Source organism: Arvicola amphibius, chromosome 4 (genome assembly GCF_903992535.2).
Source record: "Arvicola amphibius chromosome 4, mArvAmp1.2, whole genome shotgun sequence".
Taxonomy (NCBI): Eukaryota; Metazoa; Chordata; class Mammalia; order Rodentia; family Cricetidae; genus Arvicola; species Arvicola amphibius.
Genome location: NC_052050.1, coordinates 77,068,139 through 77,080,150, shown reverse-complemented (window position 1 = coordinate 77,080,150; position 12,012 = coordinate 77,068,139). Strand labels below are relative to the sequence as shown.

General features: G+C 45.2%; 1 protein-coding gene across 1 annotated transcript in view; it reads left to right on the top strand.

Moving 5' to 3' along the window:
* Atp10b (ATPase phospholipid transporting 10B (putative)) overlaps positions 1 to 12,012 on the top strand; it is a 98,977-nt gene that overhangs the window by 56,472 nt on the left and 30,493 nt on the right. The window contains exons 10-13 of the mRNA XM_038329102.1: positions 5,296 to 5,484; positions 6,874 to 7,474; positions 9,642 to 9,751; positions 11,700 to 11,826. Coding sequence (XP_038185030.1) covers positions 5,296 to 5,484; positions 6,874 to 7,474; positions 9,642 to 9,751; positions 11,700 to 11,826 — 1,027 coding nt within the window. The remainder of the gene's footprint in view (positions 1 to 5,295; positions 5,485 to 6,873; positions 7,475 to 9,641; positions 9,752 to 11,699; positions 11,827 to 12,012) is intronic.

The window sequence follows — 12,012 nt, the reverse complement described above, 5'->3', positions numbered from 1 at the left end:
ATTCTTCTACAAAACACTCTGACTCTTCCTACAGATTGGCAGAGCAGCCAACATATGGCTACTGCCTCTGTGAGGTTAGATAGCATCCTGATTTCATCAGGCAGATGCACACCCTTTCTACAAGTAATGTGACTGCATGGGGCAGTTTTGTCCTTACCCCTAGGAACCCAAATGGAAGGGAGAGAACTGTCAGAAAATTCCTTCTTAGATAGCCACAGAAAATTTTCCTTCAACTTCCGTGTAGCTTGCTTTAACAATCTGGGTGAATGTTTAGGCTTTCCTGGTTCTTCATCCAAACTAAATATCATCAATATTGAAACCCTGGGACAAATACATCACTGCCTTGAAAAAGGAATTCAGCCTTCAGTTCCCAGCAACCAGAAAAGCCTCTTTGCGTGCTATTAATTCCAACGTAACATATGGTTAGGTATTAAAAGGGGATCAAAGGCCACCTGGTGCTGTCCTCCATCCCCCCTGCCCAGAGGCCTATGTAACATTTCCAGGGGAACCTCCCTACACAGAAGCCTCTATGGAACACAGACACACACACACACACACACACACACACACACATGCAAACACACACACACACAAACACACACACACAAACACACACACGCATGCTTTGACCAGAGAACTTTTGGACTTTGCCTTTATTCTATTTTCATGTGTGTGCCTGTGTTCATATGCAGGTGTACATGTGTGTGTCCACATGACTCTGCATGCATATGCCTCTCTATGTGTTTGTACATGTGGAGACCCAAGGTCAGTGTCAGAAATCCTCTTCAATCACTCTTTTACCTTACTCATTGCAGTAGGATCTGTCAATCAAACACAGAGCCCACCATTAGGACGACTCTAGATAGGCAGCTTGCTCTGGGGATTCCTTGTCTATCTGCTGAGACCACCCAGGGTTTACGTGAGAGTTAGGGATCTGAACCACAGTCTTCACACTTTCAGAGACAACACATTAACCACTGAGCCATTTCCCTAGCCCCAACTTTGCTTGTTAAAAAAATAATAATAACAAATCCTGGAGAATATTTCCTATGTGGAGGCACACATGTATCAATCCAGTAGAGAGCAACTTCATTCTTTTTTAGTGGCTACTGAAACTTGTTGAATAGTTGAGCTGTCATGAGCTTCTATGTGTGCTTTTTAAGGTATTTATTTTTAGAGCGTAATTGCTAATTTGGAGTGTTGGTGCATTCCTTGGTCAATTAACTGTTCCTAAGACGTTCTCCCAGTTCTCATGTCCCTCAGCAGCAAACCTGCTTCCTCCCTGCTCTGTCCATTGTATCTGTGGTAACTGTCAGCATTTTAAAAAAAAATAGCCTTCCATTCATTTGGTCAAGTGATCTTTCAACATTAGCTAATATCTATTCAGGATGGATACATAGCTAGACAGTGGGGATATGAAGTCTCATAGGGCAGTGGTCCCTGGGTTCGGGGATTTACAGCCTAATGAAGGAGCAAGTGGGACACCAGTGACTACTTCTGGGACAGTAGGTACAGATGTGTTAGAAAAGATGAGTAGAGGGCAGTGTCATCTTCTTTCCAGCTTCTGGAGAGCTTCCTGGTGAAGCTAGCGCCTGAACTGGATCCTCAAGACAACCAGGGAAATTTAAGCAGTGCCCATCATCTAATAAGGAGCAGGTAAAGAATGCAGGCTGTTGCAGATCTGTGGAAGCAAGGCAGAGCACTTGGAGGTGCTTACCCGCAACTGGGAAAGGAAGTGCAAGTTGTAGAACTAAGGGAGATGGAATCACAAGAGGAGCCATGCCACAAAGGGGTTACTTGCAGGCTAGGGGCCAAGACGCCTATGTCTGTCTACCACTGGCTTAATGGACATTTGTATTGAGAAGCTGCCATCCCCAGTGAGTAACAGTGTGAGTTGAGTGGCTTCTTAAAAATGTATTCAAACCAGCCTAGCCAATCAGTGAGCTCTGTGTTCAGTTAAAGCCCTGTCTCAAAAATTAAGGTAGAAAGCAATTGAGGAAGACACTCAGCATCTAGGATGACCTCTGACCTCCACACATATACATGTGTGAGCATACACACACACACACACACACACACACACACACACACACACCAGAAAGGAGAATGGCAGAATGGAGGCTGCCTACTTTACCCAGACTTCAGAGTGGGAAAACATCCCAATCAAAAAGGAGAGGCAGTCAGTCATTAAGCTACTGTATAGTACATACTTTTGCTGTTCAAACTTTGCTCTTGAGGCAGCAGCACAAGCCCTTCCTGTGAGCTAGTTAGAAATGCAGGTGCCCGGACCCATTCCAGGTGACCTGAATTCAAACCCAGTTTGGAAAGCACCAGTAAGACATTTAAGAGTCCAAGCTTATAGATCAGCAAGAACTAGATTCAGGATCCTGGCTTGAGATCAGGACTTGAGACCTCGGACAAATTATTTCATTTTAATGAGCCGTTTTCGCCTCATAATCAAAATGGAAAGTGACAGTAGCTGACGCAGATGATATAAATGAGGGTACTTAGCAAAGGTACCTGTTATCAGCAAAGATAATCTAATGATAACAGCATCCCTTCCTGTGGGCCCTGAGCTCACACAAGATTTGTTTGCTTCAGATGACTAACAATAGAAGGAACCAGCTGAGAGCCTGTATACCACAGAGCTCTAGCATAAAACACCCATAAGTGGTTTCCATACATTCTATTTCTTTTCAGAGTTGCCAGGCACTGGGGAAGGAACTGCCTTTTTCTATGTATTTTGACAGACAAGTTCCCAAATGCTCACAAACCACACAAAAAAACAGTGGGCTAGAGCCAGAGCACCCTGAAGAAATTGGCTGGACAGACAGATACAGTGATTAGGCAAAAGTTGATTGACATCTTCTCCCAACACCTTCAGAAGCCTTTCATGATACTCTGTCATGTGATCAAGTGGAAATGTAGTCAAGAACAGTTTTAACAAAGAAGTGTTAAGAGCCAATGAGATGGTGCAGCAGGTAAAGCTGCCTGCCACCCACCCTGACGGCCTAAGTTCGATCCTTGGGAACCACATGGTGGAAGGAGAAATGACTTTCAGAAGTTGTCCTCTGACTTCTGCTCACAGTACCCACACACATTCACACACACTCAAAAACTAAATAAAAATGGGGAAAAAAAGAGTTTTAAGAGTACATCAGTGGTGGACAAAAACAACGTGCTCTAGAAAGGAGCCACTCAACATTCTGCATGTCCATAATCTGCAGGCACTGGGGGCACATCAGAGACAAGCCACTATCCTCACGACGCTTGTAGACTCGAGAGTACCTAATCAAGAAACAAGAGCCTGCTAAGCGGTTCTGGCTGTGTGAGCATGTGTGATCAACCCATGATGTGGAGCATCTATTTTTGTCAGGAAGAGCAACACTTCCACGGTCTCTGAAACTGCTGAGAACACGGGTTTGATAGGCAAGCCGGTCTATTGTGTCTGGCATGCCAGACATTAAAGGCTCCGTCCAACTTTCACCAAGTCCCAAAGCCTCTTCCTTCTCATGGAGGACGTATTATGTGGTATAGGAGTGAAAGAAAGGAACATTCTAGCCAGGCAGTGGTGGCGCATGCCTTCAATCCTAGCACTCAGAGGGTAGAGGCAGGCGGATCTCTGTGATTTTGAGGCCAGCCTGGTTTACAAGAGTTAGTTCCAGGACAGGCTTCAAAGCTACAGAAAAACCCTGTCTCGGGGCGGCGGGGGGGGGGGGGTAATCTAGAGTCAAACTATCAAAATCAACTAAGGAAATACTAAATATTTCCCTTATAGGTGAGGCACTAAATTTTGCTAGGCCTGAGTTTTCTCTTTAAAAATTCAGAGGTAACAGCACCCAGACAATATCAATACTAATAAGAGGGATACATTGAGATGGCAGGTATACAGGGAACATATGGAACACTACATGGATAGGAGCTCTTGTTATTATGAGAAATGGGCTCCATGTTTGGGTGGTGTTGGCTACTCTGGCTACAGAACTTTGGAAGGAGTACTAATGAAACCCCTGTGCCACAAGCCCTGGACAGAAGGTGCTGTGCCTTTTATACAGGGATCTCACCTGTGATTTAGGCTTCACCCTGTCTCGCTAAGAACCAGTGATCAAATCAGTCCACATCTCTGGGCTTTTGTTAAGACTGAATTACATTCATCTCCACATAGACCTGGGACAGTCTGTGGGATCCTAGACTTGGGGAGGTAGAAGACACTTCATAAATGTGAGCTACTTTTAGAAATACAATATTCAAATGCAGAGAAGATGGATGGCCCATATTTCAGAGTGACAGATCAAATGGAACGTTTGACAAAAAAAGTATGAAAAATTGAGAAGTTATGGATCAGCATCAGCTCAGAAATTTAAAAAAAAAAAGAAAGAAAAAAAGAAAACAGGTCACTGATCATCTCTACTCTCTCTCGAAGAGTTGGAATTCTTGGCAAAGGAACCAGCCTTGGAACATTTGCTAAGCAAAGCTGGCAGCACTATTTAGTATGGCTTGCCAGGTCAACAGCACCTTCCATCCCATAATGACCTCATCTGTGCCTTGGCCTACTTCCCTGACTCTTCTTACATGCTTGGTACCTGTGGGCAGTCCCGGAGTAGAATTTGCTTTTGTGGTTTGGAAGAGTTCTTTGTGAGTTAAAGAAACTCCAATGGGCAGGTGGCACTTCTGTGGGCATTAAGAGCTAGGAGGGACTCTGATAGGTAGGAGAGGATTCTTAATCTAACAGGTGTGACCAGAGACACAGAAAGAAACTGTAGGGACCCCTAGGGTCTGCTGAGAAAAAGTCCTGGAGATGCGCATGCGAAAGAACGTAGATGCAGGAGGAGCTGATGATGTGAGCAGAGGCGATCCAGAGATCTCTGTGCAAGTCAAAAGTTGCAGGAAGAAAGTGGTGCCTTCGGTAGGTAGATGTGCACGTGAAGAATGAAAGGAAGAGCAGAAAGGCAGGGATACTGGTATAAAGTGAGTGCAAAAAAAAATACAAAATTGGGAGTTGGGGGATCCAAGCCAGACTGGACGCAAGAGGAGTAGAGAACAAGTCGGAGGAGATGCTAGATGGGAAGAAATGCCAGCGCCTGGCAGCTGATGGTTCCATGGAGCTGATTAACAGTGAGGACTAGAACAAAAACATGAGCAGTGATCCATTCGGTGGAAGGGAGGAATGTGTTGGATGCAGGACAGCAGGGAAGATGGAGTTATCTTTATCCTAGACATGCAGATCCTGCTGGGAAAGACCTCCCTTCCCAGTCCTTCCAGGAAAAGATCTCACTTCGCCTTTTTTCCTTCCAGGAAAAAGATGTGACTCCAGATAAAAACCTCCTGAGCAAGGTGAGGGAGGCTGCCCTGTGGCTGGAGACCTCAGACAGCAGACTTGCCCAGCCTTCCCATTCCACCACGGCCTCCATCGCTGACTTCTTCCTTGCCCTGACTATCTGCAACTCTGTCATGGTGTCCACAACCACTGAGCCCAGGAAAAGGGTAAGAACGAATGACGGTTGGGATTGTGGGCAAGGGAGAGAGAAAAGTGGAAAGGCAAATAGGAAATGAAAAACCCCTGATCCAAAAGATGTGACCCTTTGGTGCCAACCATGCGTCATCAGTCCATCTCTACAAAACCCGGATCAGCCATGTGATCTTCCTAGGTCTGTTCCCCTCTTTGTCAATTAAAGGGGAAAAGTTACACACCCGCTGTTTGTGTGATTTCCAACCTATCATATGTAAGGCAGATAATGAGCAAATGTTTATTGAGTCGTTGGCTGTGTGCCAGGTCCCATGCTAAACACTTTACCTACATAACTTCTAATCCTTACAACCCTGAAATGTGGTGTGGGATATTTTTGGATTTAACAAGCAGAGTCTGAGGTTTTGCTATCTAAGGAGGTGTGGTTAATATAGAACTATCTGTGTGGCTCTACTATGGTTCCCAATAATACCATATCATACCTGCGTTTGTTTTTGTATGGGGGTTAAAATTAATTACCTTGTGCATTATGTTCTTTTCTTAGAAATAATAAAGGTATGTGGTCATCTATATGAAGTTAAACAATGAAATCTACCGAGGGTAGTTGGGTCTTCAGTAATCCACAGACCCATCCTGCAAGTCACTGATAAGGATAATGATTTGGTCCAACTTATGATTATAAAACCAAGAAAACAGAATTCAATATACTATACCTTCCTCTCATTATGCCCAGGTTTCAAACCACTCAGAAACATCACCTCCTGATCAAGCATTTTCAGTGACACATAGGAGACAGGAAGCATTATCAGAACAAGTATCTATTTTTGAGAAGAACTATTTTGGAAAAGCTAGCATCCAGCTTCAGTTTTCAAACTAATGAGAAGGCTTCTGCTAGCACATAGCTCCGAGCAAATGACTGGACCCAGACTCAGAGTCTTGGCTCTATTACCAAGACACTGGGCTATCATGACAAAATTATCCACCCTCTGGGTGCCTGGGTCCCACACCATACTGATGGCAGCCCTTTTGAATTTCAGGGAAGATTAAAGGTGACAATTCACACGAACAGAAAGCAGCTCACCATACAACAATCTGTGAGAGAGTGTGTACTCTTGAGTGTTTTATTTTAATCTCCTTTAATTCTTTCCACCATGACCAGAGGGGGACGCTCAGAAACTAGGGGACTGTGAGTACTGACCATACCTAGAATGTCAGGCCTAGAAGGACCCATCTGAGTTATCACCCTCTTTCTATGAGTAGGTAGGCTGAGGTTCACAGAACACATGGGTCTTGTCTCTGACTGCAGAAGGCCCAAGTAATCCACTGATTGCAAAATGGCCTTCATATTCTGTGAAAGACAGCCGGAGTGCTCAGAGTGACATTGTACTTTCCTCGTTCAACCACAGGTTACCACTCCGCCCTCCAACAAGGCTCTGGGTTCATCCTTGGAAAAGATCCAACATCTGTTCCAGAGGCTGAAGATTTTGAGCCTCAGCCAATCGTTCTCCTCCACCGCCCCCTCTGACCCAGATCTAGGAGAAAGCCTGGGGACCAACATGCCCACCACAGACTCAGACGACAAAGATGATGTATCTGTGTGTAGTGGAGACTGCTCCACGGATGGTGGCTACAGGAGCAGCACTTGGGAGCAGGGTGACACCCTGGGGTCTGGGTCAGGGGCTTCTCTGGAGGAGGGGCTGGAGGCCCCAGCTCTCGGCCTAGATGAACCGGAGCTCTGTTATGAGGCCGAGAGCCCTGACGAGGCAGCTCTGGTGCATGCGGCCCGTGCCTATAGTTTCACCCTGGTGTCTAGGACACCTGAGCAGGTGACTGTGCGTCTGCCCCAGGGCATCTCCCTCACTTTTGAGCTCCTCTTCACCCTGGGATTTGACTCTGTGCGGAAGAGAATGTCAGTAGTGGTGAGGCACCCACTGACGGGTGAGATCATCGTCTACACCAAGGGTGCTGACTCAGTTATCATGGACCTGCTAGAAGATCCATCCTGTGGTGAGTCCGGCCGCCTCGTCAGGCCCAGGGACACGGGTGCTATAGTCCCAGAGGCAGTGTGGAATGGTGAGGAAGAACCAGAGTTACAAGTCCAGCATGTACCAGGAGGATCCTGGGCCCATGAGACTCTCAAAACAAGTCCTTAGAACACACTGAATTTTCCATCACCTTGACCTGGAGAATTGGAGCGTTCATTAGTGCATTCAAGACTTTATGAAGTCTTCCTTATGAGAAACCACTTTACCTTCACTTCTCCCAGTTTTCAGATTTCCACACTCACTATGCTATTCATTATCCATATCCACACCCCATGCCTTTCTACCCAGACACCCAGAGTCCTACCGTAGAGCACACCACGGTCGCTCAAGTGTCTCTCTTTATTATCGCGTTACCCAGTGCCCACCCCCGCACACTGGGATAGATTTTCATAAACTTGCACAGAGCCAGGAAAATGTTCCAAAGTCCCTACGTGTCAGCGTCCAATTTCAGAGAAGCGTGAATTAGTGTGCAGCGGCATCCTGGTTGCTAACAAGAAGAAGACAGTGATAGGGTTATGATTCTCCCAGGATAGCAGATCCCAGCCAAGCTTCAGAATTGCCCAGGCAGCCAAGAGCCTCCTGCATTATCAGCTGTGGATCACGGCCAAGAGGTTCATGGGGACTGATTAGTGTTTAGAATGAGAAGGGAGCTAATTAGCTCGCTTCATCCCTAGACTCTGGCAGACAAGTGAATTCAGGGCTTCTGAGTCAAGGAAGCCATAGTACTCTGTCTCTGGGCAACAGAGACTTGCTACCCTGGAGATGTTTGTTTATTCCTTCCCCGGTTGATTGCAAAATGGGTTGGGGATCCTGCCAATAAAAAACACAGTCAATGTTACTGCATTAAGAAAGAAGAGAAGCTTTGAAAGGAAGAGGCAAAAACCACATCAAGTTTAGAGTAGTTGGGATGTTTGAGCATTCAGTTGGACTCTGAGGTTCCTAGCAACCAGGAGGGTGAAAAAACCCAGGAACTCACAAGTGGTGAGCTTCAAAGAGGATGTTTTTGAAGATAAAATATTGTAAATAGTGTTTAACCAGGCACTGTATGCTTTAAGACCATGCTTATTTTGAACAATGAGGCAATAATATTTGAAAGGATGTTCATATTGTATGAAATCAACTGATTGGACTTCCTTATACTTAGTGAGATCACTGTTAGAAATTGTTTTTACCTTTGCATTGTACAAAGGAAGAAGTGAGGTGTTCAAATTCTTTTTGCTGCCCAGGATCCCTCTAAAACCTCTGTCCAGCAGCAGTCAGGGATTCTGGAGGCTGCACTGCTCAGATTTACAGAGCTGTGGTAGATGAGTGAGGCCTGTGACAGCTTAGAAAAATGAAGTGACACTATCATCGGTCCTGTCCCTCCTGAGCTAGCACAGCCTGAAAATATTCTTACTGTCTAATAGAGAAAAAAAATACAAATGACTTCAGGAAGAAATGCGCTATGTGAAACTTTAACACGGGGACTTTGAACAAGGCATCGAGATATTTTTTTTTTACCCTAAAGTTACAGAAAATGCAAAAGCTATTTTTTTTTCTTCTAACACCGTCCCTCATATTGAGAGAAAGCCTAAGTCAGCAAAGCGAATGTGCTGAAGCACCCTGCTAATGAGATCCAGGTTTGCAGCTGTCTTGAGACTGAGCTTGACAAGAATTAAAGTAGATGACAGAAAGGATGATGGATTGTCTGAGTTGCCAGAGAACAGTTTGCAAAGTTGGTTGGCTCTGCGGGCAAGATGGGCAACTAAAATCACACCTTGGGTAACAAGGAAGACTGAAACTCCCAGCCCCTGGCCCTCCCTTGAAGGATAGCTTTGTTTTAACTCTGTAGGCAGTTCTCTTGTAAGGAGATGTATTGGAACAATTTCTTAGATCACCTCCCTTCCTTAAGTAGCCCTTTTCCCAGCCAGGCTTTTGAAGAAAAACCATAAGGAGCAGACAGTGTGGGGACTCTTAAAATTATCATTCTTCAGGACAGCCTGTCCTCACAAAACCTTTTAGGGAGGGCTGAAAGGGGGAGCTCCTCCTTTAAGGCTGGTGTGGTGACCTGGGAAGGTTCTGGGGTGTTGAGGGTGAAGCTCCCTGAACAGTGGCCCAGGGCTTCATGGGAAACAATAACTGTTTGACAGTGAGTGACATTGATGTGGAGAAGAAGCTGAAAAGAATCCAAGCCCGCACCCAAAAACATCTGGACTTGTATGCAAGAGATGGCCTTCGAACCCTGTGCATTGCTAAGAAGGTAAGGATAGATCCCTGTGAGCATGCTCCAGGTGTCAGCAATGGCTGAATGACCACCCCATTGTGTGTGTGTGTGTGTGTGTGTGTGTGTGTTGTGTGTGTGTGTGTGTGTGTGAATATGTGTGTATGTGGTGTGGGGGGTGTAGGGGGTATGGGGAGGGTTGTGGGAGTGGTATGTATAGTGTGTGTGTATGTGGGGATGTTCTGTGTGTGTAGAGTGTGTGTATGTGTGTTCATATGAAAAACTCTAGCTTTCTGATTTCTGTTGAGAATCTAAGTCTTCAAGGAGTGACACAGATCCGTATAACTATGTAGCAGCTTATCTTTGTGATGAGAACCACAGGGATGTATTCAGCTATATTCTGCTCTTGCCTACGATTCCCATCACTAGCCATTGTTTTACTCTTGCCCCCAGATGTAGCCATAAAGATTACTCACCTCTTGCTCTCAGTTACTTGACTTTGCAGGCCCTAGGAAACAGGAGCCTTTGAACTACAGAGCCAGGTCATCTGATGAGGTGTGTACTGTCTACTAGGAATGCCATGATGCTCATGTATTTCAATGTGGCTACAAGTAGTTTTTCCTCTTCACACTCCCAGGGATGCTCATATAGTTCAAGTTGCTTAGTACAGAACAGAGATTAAACATACTCACTTTAAAATCAGCCATCTGGTGCCCATCTCACCACCTTCCCATGTGTCTTTAGGACAAGAGCTTATAACGTCCTCTAGGTACTCTCATTATACCCTTACCATTGTCTGCTTTCCATAAGTCTCTGTCTATTTTGTCTCCTGTTATAGACTGTACATTTCTCAAATGTAGAAGACCTTTCTATGGTCATGCTGAGTGGTTCATGCCTTTAATCCTAGCACTCAGGCCAATAGATCTCGATGAATTCCAAGCCAGCCGAGGCTACATCCTGAGAGCCTGTCTCAAAACAAACAAACAAACAAGACATGTGTCTCTTGATTTTCCCAATAGTGCCATACAGAGGACTCAGTGAATATTTGGTACTACATGTAAAGGAATTATTCATTTACAAAGAGAATACAGACATATAAAAGTGCTGTGGCCCTCCAAAGGAGAAAAACTTGGCATTTCTGTATGCTCAACAGCATGCCTGGTGGAGTGTTCTATGGGCTGTGGGAAATATTGCTATGGTTACCTTTCCAGCCTCGTGTCTGACCCTTCCACTTTGCTGGCCTCCTCCATCAGCTTTTACATTAACGGATCAGGAATGCGGATCAAGGCCATGGCCTTTGCACTTGTTCCTCCTTGTGACTCCCAGGATTTGTTCCTTTTAAAATATTTTTTATTAATTTCTTGAGCATTTCAAAGAGTGTATTTTGATCATATTCACACACACCCAGTTTATCACCTTAACTTCTCCAGGCACTGTCCTATCTCCCTACCCCAAAAAACTGCTACGTCCTCTTTTGTTATATAATAACCCATCAGCTCTAATTTACACTGTCCAATATTCTGGGAATAAGGCTTTCTACCATTACATAGACTGCTTGTGTCTTACCTTGCATGCTCCCTGTCAAGAAGACCTTACTATCCAACAGGAACCAACAACCCCAACAGACTCTACAGCATCATCCTTTTTGTTGCCTGCATGGTACTCCTTGATCTATCCATTTAAATCACTTTCCTCATTGAAATATCTCACCCTCCACCAGCATATAACCTGTGGCATCCTGAGACCTTGCCTTTGTCATTCATCTCCAGAGCCCCATTGGGACTCAGCGGATGTTTGGTGGTCATGGAACACAGGATTAATCTTTCATCAATGTATGTATTCAAAATATCATGATGGAGAATTCTGCCTCAATTCTGTGAAGTCCAAGGCGACATGTAGGAGTCCCAGCACCTCAGGAAGAAGTGGGGGGGGGGCTCCATTTATGTATCCACTCAAGGTTCCTAATAATCCTCTTCCTGTTTCATAGGTTGTAAATGAAGAGGACTTCCAGAGGTGGGCCAGTTTCCGGCGTGAGGCAGAGGCATCCCTGGACAACAGAGAGGAGCTCCTGATGGAGACAGCCCAGCACTTGGAGAATCACCTCACCCTACTCGGTAGCTGAACATAAGGCATCACTACATTAAAAAGATAGAAAGGGGAAGGCTAAACATTAGGGAAAGAGCTCTTGGCCGGAACTCAGATACTGCTATAATTTGGACCCAATTAGGAGCCATCCCTGGGTGTCTCCAGATATTTGGCATAATTGGGATATGCCTGCAACCAGCCTGGCTTCCTGGGCA